At 32.4% G+C, this 18,691-nt stretch overlaps 2 protein-coding genes across 4 annotated transcripts in view; both read left to right on the top strand.

Moving 5' to 3' along the window:
• LOC132932179 (uncharacterized) overlaps positions 1 to 18,691 on the top strand; it is a 294,142-nt gene that overhangs the window by 261,352 nt on the left and 14,099 nt on the right. For all 3 annotated transcript variants that reach the window (XM_060998425.1, XM_060998424.1, XM_060998423.1), the window contains 5 exons: positions 1,980 to 2,116; positions 8,961 to 9,161; positions 9,448 to 9,791; positions 17,043 to 17,262; positions 17,829 to 18,122. In XM_060998425.1, the coding sequence (XP_060854408.1) occupies positions 1,980 to 2,116; positions 8,961 to 9,161; positions 9,448 to 9,791; positions 17,043 to 17,262; positions 17,829 to 18,122 (1,196 nt within the window). The remainder of the gene's footprint in view (positions 1 to 1,979; positions 2,117 to 8,960; positions 9,162 to 9,447; positions 9,792 to 17,042; positions 17,263 to 17,828; positions 18,123 to 18,691) is intronic.
• Positions 11,783 to 14,369, top strand: LOC132918443 (uncharacterized). The gene is made up of 2 exons (XM_060979665.1): positions 11,783 to 13,231; positions 13,308 to 14,369. Exons 1-2 carry the CDS (start codon positions 11,880 to 11,882, stop codon positions 14,281 to 14,283), a joined length of 2,328 nt encoding a protein of 775 aa, XP_060835648.1. The 5' UTR covers positions 11,783 to 11,879; the 3' UTR covers positions 14,284 to 14,369.

The following is an 18,691-nucleotide window of genomic DNA, read 5'->3' as shown; positions in this document are numbered from 1 at the left end:
CTATCGACCATCGTCTAGTAACTAAACCTTAATGTATTGAAACACAACGATCATCGAAGTTAAACATCTTGGTTCTTGGGGGACTACAGCACAGTTCAGCTTTAATCAAAATGCTAAATGATGATATTTTATCGATATTTTTTCATTTACTTATTCACTATCAACATTTATAAAATGTTCGTAATTATAACTAAAAAAGCTAGTCGCTAGTGATTAGTTGCAGTACTGATTTGGTCAAATGATTGAGTTAATATGACGTTATTGACTTATTGTAGTGTAATAGTATATTAAATTATAATTATTTATTGTAGTTTTATTGCGAAATATTTTTTTTTCAATAATTTCGTAAAATTTTGAAAATCTGTCATTCGTAATATAATTATTTATTTATTTGACTCGTGATGATATTGAATCAAATTTAAATCTTTAAATACTAAATAAATGTGTAAATGGTATCTACCTATTACCATTATTGTTCACAAAAATTTATTTTATATTACTATCCATATTATATTTAAATTATTATATTTGATAACAAAAAAAAATATATATATAAACGAAATTTGAATTATGTTAAATTTTTAAAACGTAAAATAATGTAAACTCAGCCTCATCCTAGTTTTGTTTTGTTTATTATTGTTGCAATTGTATAAATTCTTTACAGATCGTTAGCCGTCTAGATTTTTTTTAAATATTTGTTTTTTGTGGTTCTATTCAACTCGTTTTTAGTTGATAATATTAGTCCAAATATGAATTAATATTTGAATGCTTGAATTCTGAAATGTATTAATATGACACATGAACCTATATATTTTTTTACTAAACAACAATAACATTTTAAAACAATATAATAAGTAATAATAATTAAATTATTAGTTTATTACTTACTACTAGTACATTGATTATTGTCTGATTTCTATAATTAATTTATACATTATGATTATTGCTCTTAATATCCGCTAATTATCCTTAAATGGTTCCCATCATAGTTGACATATGATCTAACTATGTAAAGCTATTACATATACTTTAAATAGAATATTTGTGTCACTTTTTCTTTTTTTAATTAAAAATAAAATACAAGCTATATATACAAGTAAATATACAATAAGTAATTTTGGGGACAAAAACCTTACAATAGCGGGATGAAAGATGGATGAGCACTCAGTAGTGCCACCTGACAGATTACACTATCGTACGTAGACTACGTTATATAATATTCTAGCTGATCAATATAATATACGTGTTGGAGTACTCAAATTATTCCAGTAAAACGAGTTTTTTTTTCGATTTCCGCAACAATGAATTTTTATTTTTCTACGCGACATGCTCGTCTGCCGTTCACGTAACCCAGATCGGTTCAATAAATCCTAAAAAGGTCCCATCTCATCGCAAATACGTATATAATATACAATATACACACATCGTATAGGTACGCAAACATTATGCGGATATATAATAATATATACACATAAAGGTTCTCTGATTTCACGCGCGCCGTACCAAGAAAATAAAGTTTTTCACTATCCGTATCACGTTTGGATAACATGCAAAACGTGTACTAACGTCGGTCGTTAATACGCGCCTTGAACTGTGTTACCCTGCGAACATAGAACTCTGGAAACTGATATTGTGTTCAAAGAAGTCGGCGGGAGCGTGCGCGCGTAAATTATTATACGGCTATGACACCGCTGTTGGCACACGTCCGATGACGATTCTAGTTGCACGGCAATTATTATTTCACACACGCGTGTGGAAAGTTAATTCGCATTATCGCCAAAACTTCGGCAACGACTGTCGGACGAAGTTTAAGAGGAGCCCCGCGGGGGGGGGAGGGCATGGGGGCTGTGAGAGAGATTCGCTTAACGATGATTATTATTGTCACGGTCGTCGGGACGTAACACGGCGCGTAACGTTTACGTATATATATCATAATATTATATAGTGATCATTTGTGTGTGTGTGTGTGTGTTTTGCAGCTTGTAACCGGACATACCACGGCGAAGTCGGCAGAACGTACGAGCTGGAAGTCAGAAGACCCAGAGAAGATAGATTGCCGTTCTTGTGTTACTTGAACTTTACCGCGGCCGGTGGCAAGTACGGCGATATAATACAGGTAAATCTTTCGTTTTCGTGCTGCAGCGAGTACCTATACGTATATGAGATCATCTACGACGATGTTTACGTTAAATTTAAATATTAACAAATAATGTTGAAACAAGTACAGTCGGTTATTATAGACACGATATTAGACAATACACTGGTTGTGGGTCTCGGGTTTAAAATAAAATGTGGTCGTGTCGAAACCCCGACTGCGTTGCTTGACGCATGCGTATACATCGCCTTTTTTTTGTATGCCCTTCGTTAGGATTATGCTCGTAATATTATTATATTGTTGTAATACGATTGAGAAAAAGATGGACAATTGATATTCAACCGGAATTTTAAACGTATAATCAATGCAATACGATGCGGTGTACGCTTTCGACGTTTACAATTTTAGACTTGACGTGTAGACGCTGAAATATGAGTTTAAATATTATTATATTGTACGTTTTGTGCATATCACATATAATATTATATTTTGTATCATTTATCTTTATTACCCAATATTTTTAATATTGCACCGAAAATTGTATTGCGCGTGCTATTTTACAAAAATATAAAAAAAATTACATAAATATAATATGAATTTAAAAAGATAAAATTATATTGTGCTGGAAAAACTAACTTCATAACATTCGGGAAACTTTGATTGAAAAAGTCATAAAATAACCGACTGAATGGTTCTTCTATGTTTACATATATAAAAAAATAATAATAAATACAAAACTATTTGTATCATACATGTACTCAGGATTGTATTTTATACAAAAATTAAATTAAAACAATAAAGAAAACACTATAATTGGAAAATGAAACAAAATGAAACTGCAAATTTCAATCTTATTCCTCCCTAAAGCATCGAAGTTTTTTTTAGGAACTTTTACTCCGTGCGTCTACCTCATGTAAACTTTGTTATTTTTTTTTTTTATGAACAATCAAAGTTGACTGAGTGTGCGATTATAAAAAGCAAAAACTTTTTCCTTCTACAAATAAACTCAGAAAATAACACGGGAAAAACTATATGACCAAAGTTCAGTTATTTACTAGACGCTGATTTTTCTTTTTTTTTATGTAAAACTTGTTTACTTTCTTATGATAATGATAATACGTATAGGAAAAAGGAAGACATTTATCAAAACCAAAAATAATTTGTTATAAAATCTATGAATGAATTTTTATTTCTGTGCATTTTTATATTCTCCAATTACAATATGTATCAGTATAATATGTGTGATCGATGGAATAATCGTACCTGTATTAAATACTTTTGGGAAAAATAAAAATATTTATTTATTATCACTAATGGTTCAAATTTAATGGGTCTGAAATATTTATTAAATATTTTTAATTATTTGTTTATTTAATTTAATTAGTTCACGTGTTAAATGCATACATAAATGTTTTTATGATAAAATAAAAGTTGAAAAAAACATGGAAAAACCATTCACATTTTTTAATCTTTTGTAAATAATAATATTTCTAACGTTATTAAATTAACTAAAATTATTATTTGAAAACAAACTGTGAAAACTACTAAAATTAATTTCTTATATTCTATTAGATTTCCTCGTTAATTTATAATAATTCTTTAAAACAACCACAAGATATTTAAATTAATAAAATACAAGATTATATTACAATAAATAATTATAAATTTGATATTTACAAAAAATAACCCATGTGACATTGAATACAAGAGATTATTATTTTTTTAGATGTCAACCAACCCATTAAGAATAAAATAAATATTCATCGATTTAAAGTGACAAAAAAATCTCATAAAATCGCGTTATAGTCATTATAACACTAATAATTAAATATTCAACAAAATATAATTATTTTTTTTTAATAATATTGCTTCAAATAAAAACGTAATTTGAAAACAAAATTAAAATAAATTATTTTATTGAACATATAATCGTATGAGGTTATACATATTTAATATTATCGGTGAAATAATTGCTATGAAATAATTTATTTTATACAAATACTTATACATTATACCTGCGTATTATTAATATCTGTATCTACAGCAGAATTAAACTTAAATAAATCATTAAATAAAACGAGACTGAATTTTATTGTTAATCAAAAATTTTATTCATGTTTTTGAGCTGTATATCTTCTGCAAATTAAAACATAAATTTATTTCATGTAACTAGAAAAATTTGCTTTAAAACCCCTAAATATATAAAAAAAAATATGTACTTTAAAATTCTAAAAACAAACAATCTTAAATCTGAACACTATTATAGAAAAATATATTTAATACATTTTTTTTTAAATTATGTTTTTTTTAATGTTTGCATATATTTATATTATTTAAAATAATGTTCTGTTGTCAATGATAAAAATAATAGGCTTTAATGTAAAACTAGTGTAATTTTTCCATACGTAGGTATTATTATACTTATTAGTGAGTGTAATAGTAATAATAATTATTGACAACTGCAGTATAAAATAATTTGTCTTGAGAAAAAAAATGTCATTGAAAACGTCCATAAAAATGGTGGAGACTTATCACGGCCGTTACTTATAAATTATTAAAATATAAAAACATAAAACCCATTATGTTCCTGTAAATATATTTGAAAAATATTATATATGTGAAATCTAAAATATCCAAGACTACGCAAAATATTATATTTTACTACGCAAAGTATTATAATTTTTGCACGACATTTTTTGCTGAAAAAAAGACGAATGCGTCAATATTACGTTAGTAAATAGTTTAAACATATAAGCATAAGAAAATAAATTGTAGTCTATTCTTATCTACTACAAAACTAAATCGCCCTAAAACGACAATAAAACGTACTATGCCCTAAAATAATTAATAACGTAAACAATTAATATCCCCACAACAAACTTACTAATCACAAAAATCTTCTTATCTCCCAAAATGTACTCTCTAAGTATCCCAAGAAATCCTGCTAGATTGCTAGTAGGCTTAAAAAGAATTGGCCAAGAGACGCCTTAACAAACAATATAATTATTAATTACAAATCACTTCTCAAATAATAATAATAAAAATATTCTATAATTAAGAGATGCTACTAATAAACTAATAAGTCACTATCTTTAATTTTTCAACCAAAAATATATACAGTAATCATTTTTTAATTATAATGTGAATAATGTGTGACTGTTGCCATTATAGTAATATTCAAATTATGTGCTTCGACGATATAAATTTAAATTGTTTTAAATTTTCTTTATTTGGCCGATAACTCGTATCTTTTATACTTGTATTAGTCTGATGTACGTAATGTAAAACATTATATTATACTTACTTATACATGATAATATGATTGTTTTATTTAAAAAATATTATCTAGCACAAATTATTTTTTGTTTAAAATTAAGATTTTTTGGCACAATCGATGAGTAACACTTTTTTTATATAATATGCACTAAAATTTATATAAAACTAATAAAAATGCGTTTAATTTCACGTCGATTTTAGTAAGTTTCAATTTCACTAATTCAACTATTACACAGTTTTTACAGTTCAATTACATTATTCATTATTCGTAAAATTTTAATGTCTTTATTAAACACTCGTCAAACAAGTATTTCATTTTTACGATAGTTCATACTCTGACTTTTTGGCTTTAGAAATTAGAATACTTTTATATGTAATTTGGATTATGTTTTTCGTCATATATATAATTTTTATTACGGATTTTATTATTTGATCACACATATAATATATGTACGTCCATTTTGAAAATAGAGGAGTCAAATTGTTTTAATATAACATTATAGTTATACCTGAAAATTCAATACAAAGAACAAAGAAAAATATAACAAAATGGCGCCTCTGTGTTTTTTTTTTTTTATTTGAACCACTGGCAAAAATTGTAATTATATATACGAATGTATGTATTTTAGTTGTCTGTTATGAATTATTCAATCGGTACCTGTATCATACAATGAAATGTATACTCATATCTGGATTATATTTACACAGGATTTAGGTCTTTTTACTTCATTTTTTCTACGAAAAAAAACAAAACAAAAACCTATGTAAAAATATATCTTTTATGTTGAGTAGTATCAAAAGGACATAAATGTATTATGCATAAACGGATGAAGTACTTTTTAAATTCTTTAATGGTCCTTACGTCCAGACGCGCAACACTCGAGTCATTCTCTTTTTACAGATTTAAGTACTTCTCGCGATTTTGGAACGTGCGTTATTATGCACTGGTTAAAACCCAGTTTAATACGCTGTGTAAAATTGTGTTTTTTTTTATAACATTTATTATATATTTCGTTAAAAAAAAATAAATACAAAATCAAAACAAACGTAGGTTATAAAATATACCAAGCGCGAGTTTTCTTAAGATTAGCGATATTTTAATACGCAGCCACATAGATATTCCGTTTTAATAATATTATTATTTACATACTGATAGTCTCAACTTGTAGACAAACCCACTCTAATTACACAAAATATGTTTTAATTTTATTGCAGTAGATATACTAATATACTATATTGCTATATTATAATTTGTTGTACTCAATTCAAAACTGAATATTAGTACCTATATTATTTTGTTATAATATTTGCATACCGGTACAAAATGCTGTTTTCTTATGAACATTCCACAACAAATTAGGTACCTATATAGATCTTTGATTTAAAAAAAAAATACACTGAGTGTAAAATAAAGGTTTTAATTTCACGAAATGGACGACATTTGTGTCTATGAACCTAAAATGTTTTACACGTTATGATCAAATTGCATATGATATGAATTCGGTTTCTGAAAATGTTGATTGCAATACATGGATATAAATATATGTATGGCATAATACACTAATACCTTCTCAGCTTGAGATAAAATTGTTAAAATATCGTATACAGTCATAACAGGCATGTTTTTATTATTAGTACCTGTGTTTAATAAATTATGACGGAAGCCTGCAGTCTGCAGCGTTTAAACTGTTTAAAGGCACACGACATTGACAAACTAACAAGTAGACAGCGTAACGCAGCACACATGCATAAAACCAAGTTGAAAATATCCAGTGAATTAGCCATGTATATATTATGTAATCTATATAAGTGACCACTTATCTATCCATTAAAAAAACAGTTTTAAATATTTTATCAATGTTCAACTACAAAATAAGAAAATAAAATATGATAATCTCATCATTATAAGTACCAACCGTTAAAATGTATGGTGAAACATCAAGCTTGTTTGCTATTGCCCTTTATTAGTAATCGTTTGATACTTCTAAAGCATCGGAAAGTTCTGTTTTCACAAAGTATTTAACGCACTCTGAACTAACAAATAATTAATACCCTACCGACTAAAGTTCTATATATATTGAAAATAACGCACAGATAATAAATATAAAAAAATAATTATCTAAAATTAATCGTTATTTTTTTTAATCGAACAAGCAAATTACTCATATTATTATACCACATTTTAACATATTTATATCGTAAACGATTAAATAAAAAATGTATAGTAGTCTATTCTATTTTTATATTAAATATATATGTATAATTATAATTATTGTTAAACTAGGTATAATATTATGTTATACAATATAATAATATTACGATTATATTATTGCAATAACTATGTTTTTTGATAAAAATATAAGTAGATATAAAAAAAAAATAAAAATAAAAATCACAAGTTAAATATTATATCTATTACACATTTAATAAATTGTAGTTTTATTTTCAATTTACAAGTTTGAACATGAATAAAGTATTTGAAAAAAATTTAGTATTAATTAGGTACCTACTTAATAATGGAATGCATCCCAACCATCAATGTTTAAATGAAACTATCGTTACGTATGAATTATATTTAAGAACTGCTATGTTTCAAAATTCAACTAAACCTTAGAGTAGTATAGTATTTGAACAAGGGTCGCCGACTGCACTAGCGGTCGTATTTTAATATAATATTACCTTACACATAAATAGGAATTATTGATGGTTATACACTTGTACCGGAAAACATAAACATAATCAATGATTTTATGGATTTATGTAAATCCAGACAAATAAATAGAATAGCCTTATATACTGCTCTTATTGAAGGTTCATAACCAAATTTATTATTACCATAGTTACGGATGTTAATTCAATTTTGTATTTGTATTACTAATGTTCCAAAATATTATTACCTAGCGCCTAGCTACTGTGATTATCCGTTCCTGTTTGTCACTCGGTTGCTCAATCAGACAAATTCACAATGCAAATAACCGTTACCATGAATAAAAAACTTGAAAGCAACTTTAATTATGTGCATATAATAATAGTATCTATATACTATCTGATGGTTTTCTTTTTATAGGAATAATGTGCCATAAAAAGCAAACGATTTTGAGTATTAAATTTCAATTAAACTGCAGAATATATTATATATTTTCAGTTTTCCTAAACTTAGAATTCAGTATAATTTAATTTTATGACTGTAATTATGTCAAATTAAATTACGGTTTCAAAATATAGCCTATTTCATTTTATCGTGACTGAGATAATAATGACCATACTCGATGGACTATTTATTCTATACTGTTTAGAAAATCTATAGCGTTTTGTCTAAAATCAAAATTAATTTTTAAAACATTAATGTAGGCAAATAATTAGCCTATCGAGACAGTTTACAACATGTACAACAGGTTTTGATAGACTAATACAGTGAGTAATACTATATTACCAACTGTGTGTTACTAAATTGATAACAATATAGTGAATACCTACCATTCTAAATGCATAATTGCGAAACATATTATTAGTGTCAAACGCGTTATTATACGAATTCGACCGTTTTATATACCTAATAATAATTATATTATACATGATAAAATTGCAGTTGACATTTGATACGTTCACCGTGGGTAAATTCGTTTCGTACACTTTGGATGGATGTCCTGACGGGTACATGTCCATCAGAGAATCTCAATTGCCAGACACCGGCGGTCAGTGGTGTGGTAGTGCATGGGGTTTTACCGTTTACTACAGCGAAACCAGGTCGATAAATCTGACTCTCACACTGTCCAAACTCTCCGAACAGGTAATAACCCTTATAAATCAATTACTTATATGAAAGTCATGCTGAATCAAATTAAAACTTTTTTATGAAAAACAGAAACATAACTTCATATCAACCAGTATTTAGGGGATACTGTATATTATTATAGTACCAACTACCTAAAATATTATAAGTATGTCGTGAAAACGCTGCTATGATATTTAATTGGGCCGAGATCTAATTCCAAAACTGAGACCCTAATATTATACACATTAATATAATAAATAATAAATATAATATAATATATCATTGAAATAATTGTTTACAGGGTATTGGTTACAATTTCGATTTCAAATTATCATACAAATATTTGAAAAAGAGCGATGCACACCTCCGGTACGGAAATAGTACCTTCCAGACGTGGCGAGGACAGATGATAACAGGAAGTTACTGCGACAGGATACTCGATCAGTGCGACCGTAAACTTTGCAGAGTCCAGTCGCCTAATTTCCCGGGAGCTTATCCCAGAAATGTCACTTGCTATTACAGGATAGAACAGAGAACGGCCCCGAAATCTAAGCGCGCCCTGATCGTGGTTAGACAGCCGAATGCCCACAAAATTCATATTAAAGACCAAGTTATAAATTATGATCGAAGCCAACGTACACTCAGGTATGTCTGCGGTACTATGCATTTACGAAATTGTTTGTTAAAAATGGGTTTATTTCTGTACTGAGCACAAAGGAGTTGTAAAAAAATCTAAAAATAGATACATAGTTTTGATTGAGTTTGTGATACAATTATGGTGTATATGCGTAATTTAATAAATATTATATTATATATTATAAGACAAATTGTATAACCCTTCTCTATCGGAAAAAATATACAAACGCATAGGTTTGACTGACTTTCAAAAAATTCACACTAAAAACCGGACAGTCGACGTGACCCCGTGACGGGTATATTACTTTTTCATCACTTAGTTTTCAATAAACAGGAGTTTAGTCGGTCTTATGGCGTATGTTGATTGAGAGTTTGACACCTATTCATTTTGTTAAGTTTTTCAAAAGCAAGTTTCGAATATTATCCCAGACAAACATAACATTTATAGGTGGACATTTTTTTTATATATTTATACCTTCACAATATTAAAACTATATTAGATTGAAATATATGCACAAACTTACATCATACCCTCACAAACCAAAATTGATTAACGAACAAAACAACATTAAAATACATGATTGAAAAAATGTCTCACATCGATACATTTTAATACAATTCTACTCACGCACACATTTATTTATTACACGAGACGTAAAGAACCGTATTAGCTCGATATAATATAATATACCATATTAGCTCGCCAAAAAGTCGAACAATGAATAAGATTCGAGTGAACTTAATAAATTAGGCTAATGTATTTTTAATGGAACGTTTCTCAATTGTTGTTTAAAAGCAAATTCTATTATTCCCGGTCTCTATAATAATGTAAAAGTCACATTTAAATCTAGCATTGTTTCCCGAACAAATAACAAGGCACGCCAATTGAACGGGATCTAAGAAAAATAATAATCATTTATAGTCGCTCGCCCGAACTATTCTCTCTCCGATAAATTGCATCGTGTTATTGTTTTTTTTTTCACTTTCATTTGATATATATATACATCTTTTGGAAGGCGTCGGAAAAACGCCATTTCGTCACATTGACGACGAACCTACGTAAATGATTCCAGCCGAAATCCCACAAACAACATATAAACATTTCGGTCGATTACGCTTCAAAAACGCGCGCTGGCCAAGTCGAGCAAACCTGGGAAACGAAATGGCGCGTGCAAATTAATAAAGACAAATCTTCACGAGTAACTTTCGAAAACATTAAAAAAGAAAAAGTGCGCAAAATAATACCGTTTGAGCTATAATAAAATATCCTATTTCCGATCAGGATGGGGTATAATATTTATTTACTATTATTATTATTATTATAGACGACGTTTGTATGGTGACAGAATAGTGACACGAATTACCACGGAAGAAATATGTCACACGCAGTTACTGTATAGATGTTTCGCTACTTAAGTATAATATTTAAATTCATTCGTCGCCATGATTTCTCGGAGGACTACTGCACGAAGTCGTGGCATTTAAAAATTATATATAAATATATCAACATTTACGTAGTTTAACAATCTTTGAATTTTTTCGTCTTAATCTATATCACGAGTAACTGATAAGAAAAATAAAATATTATTTTTCACGTAAAATACATTGACGACGACAAAATCAGTATGACCTATCAAACACATAATATAATAATATATTAATATGAGTATTAAAATATATCACGAGTAGTAAATTCCTCATTGGGAGTATAGGAATATTATTGATAACCAATATATTATCTAAAAACATGTAAACGATTAGTTATCGTTCGACTTCGAAAGGAATTAAATGGTTTTCTGACGGTATACTCAGCCGAATAAAAATTGCAACGGCCGTGCAAGTTTTTCGAGATAAGCAGCGTTACTATTACACGTCTCGAGACTGCGGCATTAAGTATTGCGATATCTGCCGCCAATAATATAAAACGCGAAATCAAAACACATTGTCGTTTTTGAAAGGTAAATAGATGATAACTAGAAGAGGCGGTTGCCGGACGACAATGATCAACACGCGTTTTTCATGGCCTCCGGTTCCGTCGACACGCATAGGTCGCATACCAAATCTGACCTAACACGGGATTAGACATATAACCGGACAATGAGCGTTTTGATGTTCTTGAACGAAGGCGACGACGCGAGTTGGCCGACAGACGGGGCGATCGAGCGGTACAGAGACGAGAACGCCGGCGACGAACGAGCCGTGAAGTTGTTCGATTACCGGTCGGGTCCGAAGTCGATTTTGGACGCCGCGGACCGGGAATTCCGGTTGTCGGAACACCACGGCCACGGCGTCCGGTTAGTGTTGACCGGTTACCGGGACCCGTCGTTGGCTAAGCAACTGTACTGGGAACGCGGATTACCCGTGAACTTGGTGTTCTCGACCGTGGAAATCGCGGACGGCGGCGACTGGTCCGACGCGTTCTGGTCGGACGAAGGCATCACCATGTCCGGATGGAACTGCCCGGCCGGTGACGACGAGGAAGACGACCTGGACATGATCAACCACGTGCTGCAATTCGTCAACGACCTGACCTACGATTACCGGTGGTACGTCCGCGGCCTACGCGACATACCGTCGGTGGCCGACGAATCCGACGTGGACTGCGTGGACGGCGTGTACTCGTCCACCATGGATACTTTCGGCCGCGGTGTCAAGGCCGTCGAACCCGTTTTGGACGCGATCTTGGAACAGCTGTGCGGCGCGGCTTGTATAGACCCGGCGGCGGCCGTAGACTACAACCGGTGGACGTTGGCGTCTGGCGTGGTCGAGGAAGGCGACAAGGCGGCCGAAGACGGAGCTCTTTTGGTGATGTTCCGCAATGACTGTTCCGCTACGGCCGCGCTCGATTACACCCGACGAACGACTCGAGTGGCCGCGTCGTTTGCGTACACGTTTTGGCACGAGCACTCCGTCATCACGGCCACATCCGCAGACCGCACACTGGCCGCGTGCTTGACCGAAAACCTCAGGGCCACGGCCGACGCGGAACTGGCCGAGCTGTCGGCCGAACAGTTCGCTATGTGCCTGAACGCCAAGTTCATAGCCACCAGACGTTGGCGGCGGGCGGCCGGTGACTCGTCTGTGTCCTTGTCCACGGCGGCACCCAGTCCGTCGTTCTTCCGGCCGGAAATCCGGGAACGCTGCGAACGGTTTTTAGCCGTAGAACACTTGGTGGATTTGGTGGCCGCCGGCGATGACAACAACTCGTTCGTTCGGAGTCACGTGGAACACTTGGAACCGCACGTCTTGCCCCAAAGGCTGGTAGACTACGTGTCGAGATACTTTGAATACGAAGTCCGATACTTCGAACTCACCGACACGCTGGTGTTTAGATTCACTGACGGTGAACGCGGTCGGTTCGTCGAGCAGAATCACGTACACAGGTTTGCAGGGCCCAGAAATTTCAAAGAGTTCCATGCTGAGGCGTTTCGGACGATAGACTTTAAGAGGTTGGTGACAGTTTTAGATACGTAGTCCGTCATATAATTATACTATCGTTGTAACTCGGCTGTTCATCTCTGATAGCGGCAGTCGCGGTGCTGACCGTCCGTTGGCGGTAACCGATCCAAACGTGTTTCGATACCGGAAATTCGGTTACGTCGAAGCGTCGGATTTTGCGGTTCGCTACGTGTCGGCAACTGGGTATATCAAAATTCAAGCTGAAATGTACGAATTGCGCGACGACGACGACGATGACGACAAAAGTGCGGTTGTAGAGTGTGAACAGCGGTACCGGATGAAAGTGGAATGTGGCGAATTTTGGGTGACCGTTCACAGTGTAGTGATGACAAACTATGACGTTGACGGTGACAAAGATCGGCAAACCGAGCTGACCGTCGGTCTAATCGATGGTACCGTGGTAGCGGTAACCCGGTCACCTGGAGGTGATTTCTGCGTTACTCCCCGGACGTCCAACGATCCTGCAGACGACCTCGGCCAACGATACGAGTGGTCGGACGGCCAGCCAGTGTTTGAGTTTTTCGACGACGTTGCCACCGTGAACGCTGCTGACGGCACGTGGATGTCCGCTGACTTCGGACGAGCCGACAGATTCGTGTGCGCGACGTGCCTATCGGACGGCGCCCGTGTCAGGATGACGATGACCCGGCCCGCCGTACATTTCTGCCACGACTCCGAGTCCGGAGAACCGGTGACCGACAAGTACTTAGTGTGCCGCAGAGACCTGTCCGGTTACGAATTCGTCGACGACCACGATTCAGGGCAGACGGTCTGTCGGACCCACAAAAGTTCCGACCACGAAACACCGTCACCGGTGACGGTAGTGAGAACGCTGACTCGGAACCGGTTCGACCACCGAATGGCTGGATTGATGGACAAGGCACTGTCCGATCACCTAATGACCATTAAAACGTTGGCCGACCGATTAAACTCCGGACTTCCGGAAAACGATAACCATGACGTCGACGAGCTAGACGAATTATTACTGGACGAACCCCGTGGAAGCACCTCCTCCGTTTCTCATCCGTCCTTAAACATATAAATATTCATGAATACTCCACTTCGTCACAAACTGACTTTAAACTTAAAATTTATCCCCAAAATTATTATTTTTATTCGATCGTACAACATTTTAAGCTGTCGATACATAAATCTAAACTGTTGAGCTGTATGCATCGGCCGAAACTTAACCGTTTTCTGTTTCCTGTATCATCGTTTTGTGGATTACCTATAGTTGTTTTTAAAAACTGTTTTGAGAATTTCAAAAATGACTATAATACCATCCGTATTCAACTTCCAATTCATAGACGTGGCGCATGATATTTGTATAAATATTATGTTATAACATCGTTCTAATCTTAAATAACTATAACTCCAACGGTTCGTTATAAGTTTAAAATAAACTATAGTATTATGACTTATAAAAGTCAATTATATTAACCTGCTTGTTTATTGTATTAAAGAAAATCATATGTTATTACACGCTATTAAAATATTTTTAACAATTATTAAATAGTATTATAAAATGTAATTTATATAACTGTAATACTACGTATAAAATATTAATAATTGTGTTTTGTTTTATTACAATTAAAATGCAATAAAAAAATATATATCGCTCCTCTAATAATTATTGAAAAAAAGCATCTTTTTATGTATAGCATCATTTATAATATATATTGAGTTTTTAGTAATAGTTTTCCAATTGACTTTACTGTCCTCATAATAATGATAATAATTGTATTGGTTTATAACATCGTTATTATCGTTATTGTTAATTTTTGTAAACGCTTAATTAGCATAAACGAACTACTTAACAAGAAAGGTAAACAACTCGGTCGGCGTTATTTATGAACACTGCACTGAACGTTATTGTTAACCGACGAGGCCCCTTAATGACTGCCAAGGGAACGAGCGCAAACAAAGATTCTCGCATTAAAACGAATAAGGCGATTATATCATAAATCACGTCAATGGCCAAAGATTTCTCGAAAGTATAATTTTTCTTTCTCTTTGGACGGTGAAAACTTTGCAAATGTGTTTCAATAAAAATGTGTCCAAACACGAGTTTTACCGCTTTCTAATACATTTTTCCCTGAGATAACTAAACTGTTCGAATAAGCATTAATCTGACGCCTGGGACGTTTAAATCACTTTGTGTGTGGAAAAAATAATCATTAATTGTATTTCCTAATGATTTTCGTTGTGAATTTACTCGTTAAAGATTTTAGCAGTGAAAATGGTGCAACCATTTTTGTAAAACTTTCGGATATATTTTATTTCCAAAACCCTACTATTTTATTCTACCTCTTAAATTGTAAAATATAACTTGATTTGTATTTAATTGTTTTTGAAAAAAAATAATAATAGTGACAAAGGTGTATCATTAATAAAATGCGAAACAAAATAAACTTGTCAATTGTTTTTTCGATTAATGTTTTGCTTACACGTGTGTCTTTATTTATAAAACGCAAAAGAAAACATAAGATATCGAAAATAAAGTTTTTAGTCTGTTAACTTATTGCTTTATTTACGTAGTTATATATTGTAAATACGATTTATAATAGCCATATTTTATGTGCGAGCTGTTATAGTAGTACCTCCCAGGGACAATAAGTTACGTACATAAGTCATAACTTCAACAATTTTAGAAAATATAATTTTTGTGACACTGATATATTGCGTGACCAGAAATACAGTGAACTACTAATAACACAACGTTAAAAAAAACTTGTAATTTTATTAAATATATAATATCATATTTAATACAAATGTACCTATTTAAAGTTACCGTGTTTTACAATTTAAAAAAGTTGTCACAAAACAATGTTATCAAAACGTTTGTATAACATGATAAAAGTTTAATATTTCTTTTTAGATTGAGTATATAGATAATCTATAATGGCTATTATTACGATTTATATTAGTGGAGCTTTTTATTTTTTATTATAAGTTATAGGTACGTAATAAATACAGGAACCTCACAATGATATACAACCGTACGTTATTTGTATTTTTTTACTGCAAAGACCGTATATGATATTCTATTGTAGAAGTATTTTTTTACGGGTTTTCAAGTTTTGTAACTTTAAAACGCGTAGATATACTCGGTATATTTGGTAAAAATAACACTTAAGAGTTTAGACGGTATAGTTCAAGAACAACGCGTTTCCATTCCGCTTAAATTATTTTAAGACGGCACAGTTTTGATGACAAATTTACAACGTCCACTTGAAAGTTTTAAATTGTTTAGTTGATTATTATGATGTTTTGATATTAAAATATCGATATTGGTACATCGCGACGAGTATTAATAAAGTTTGTTTATCAAAATTCGAAGTTTTAATAATGACGATGGAAATAATAACGAGCTGCACAAGCGTCAACCTATCTACTCTCGTCTACCCCTTATATCGATTAGAATGAAAAAAAATTAAATAACAACAAAAATCGGACATTAGCATACCATCATAAGCTATTATTATTGTTGTCGTGGGTCTCGCGTGGATTGCGACAATGACGTAATAAATTAGCGTTTGTCGTTTCGCGTTAATCAACGCGTTTTGACATGACTTCGTCGACGTTACGGGGTGGTTGCATTATAATAATAATAATAATATAATATATTCATCAATACGTGTGTGTGTGTGTGTGTGTGTGTGTGTGTGTGTGTGTATGAAAGAGAGATTTTATATATATATTATACTATATATTTACATATTTTGACATAATATTATATCGATATATATTATACCACCGGATGATCGGATTTATTGGATTTCACGATCTCCTCTGCTACAGGGTTTGGGATCAGTGCAACGTGATTCAAGACTATTTGACGGTGTACGATGGGTCGTTGGCAACGGACCCCGTGCTGGTAAGGCTGTGCGGTGGTGACGCTGTACCGGATATCGTCAGTTCCGGGCCAAATATGCTGTTGGAATTCCACACTTCCGCGTTCGACAACCCGTTCCATCCGGTGCCGCTCAGCTACTTGCCAGGATTTGAATTGGACGTTGAGGTAATTATTATATATACAGGACGATTTTTTTTATCGAACAACACTTAATATTTTAAAATCTATTGACGTTTTCGAACAATTTTCTTTTAAATAATTTTTAGTCATAATAAAACAGCAGTTTTTAAAAACCAAATTCTATTTTTAACATTTTTTATCACTATAATTGTTATAGAAAGGCAAACATACATTTTTAATTTCATTTTCTGAAGCATAGTATTTTTCGGATTATTTCAATACATAAAAATAAAAAATCGGGCAACTAGTTTATGAATTATAATTATAAAAATTAAAAGTTTAAGTAGGCGAAATGGAGAGATCATAATAATCATTACTGCGACGAATGTATACTAATTGCGTAACCAAAATTCAATTTTGTACATTTAAAATTTTTGATCACTTCGATCATGAATTTTTAATAGTTTATGAAAAAAGTCAATTATCAATAACATATTTAATTATTAAACTAATATATTGTTGCATATTTCATAATTTTTTCTTTACGTCATATTTTTATAGTATAATATTTTACACATTTAATATTATGACCTGATGTTTTGACGTTTCAGATACTATTTGTCGACAACAAATCTCCCAGTTACGCCAAAAACACTAGTCAGTGTGAATTCTTCATCAAACCGTTCAACAATACCAACTGGGGCCTTTTGGACAGTCCCAGACACTCGTTGCCACCAAACACGTCGTGCAAATACCACTTTCAGGGTTCTAGTCACCAGACGGTCTGGCTGTCTTTCATCAAGTACCATGCGGCCAGCACCGATCCAAACGCCTATCATCTGAGCAACGAATGCAACGCTCGACTCCGGATTTGGGATAAAGTCGTATCGACGAAAACCAAAAAGGTCAGACACGCGATGATATATTAATAATGTAATGGGCCGTATGCTTTATATACGAAGGGTGGGTAGGGATTTGAAATATATTTTTATACACGAAAGTTAAAATATCATTTCTCGGTGAAATAAAATGAGTTTGTAAGCCTCGTAAATATTAGTTCTATTTTCGTTCTATGTTAATTAATACCAGTTATAGTATAAAAACAATTATAGGTTTTTTTTACATTGATCTTATATAAATCGTTGAGTTAAATACCTAATTTCGTTATCTACACTCAAATTTGAACCTTATTCGGTGCGTGAACGTCTTGTCTATAAAGTTTTGCATTAATTGGTTTCACTTTCTACGGTTAAATATTTTTTCCAATGAAAATCACAATAACAATTACATTATTAGGTACATTATATTCTAAATTAAGTTATGTAAATATTGATATGCCGTTTTATTCTATAAAACTCTCTGTTAAAATGGATAAAAAAAAAACAGCATTTATGATGTTTTCGTGATATATCACGCGTAAAATAAAATCTGTTTATAATAACTATATACTAATATATACTTTAACGCTTGACAA

Source organism: Rhopalosiphum padi, chromosome 1 (genome assembly GCF_020882245.1).
Source record: "Rhopalosiphum padi isolate XX-2018 chromosome 1, ASM2088224v1, whole genome shotgun sequence".
In the NCBI taxonomy this organism is placed as follows: Eukaryota; Metazoa; Arthropoda; class Insecta; order Hemiptera; family Aphididae; genus Rhopalosiphum; species Rhopalosiphum padi.
This window is presented reverse-complemented; position numbering and strand designations above follow the sequence as displayed.

What these genes read in the sequence shown, in the direction of transcription:
- LOC132918443 (XM_060979665.1), top strand. Translation starts at nt 11,880, where the DNA reads ATGAGCGTTTTGATGTTCTTGAACGAAGGCGACGACGCGAGTTGGCCG. An exon ending in CGGACGATAGACTTTAAGAG is followed by an intron (nt 13,232 to 13,307) that starts GTTGGTGACAGT and finishes CATCTCTGATAG; the next exon opens with CGGCAGTCGCGGTGCTGACC.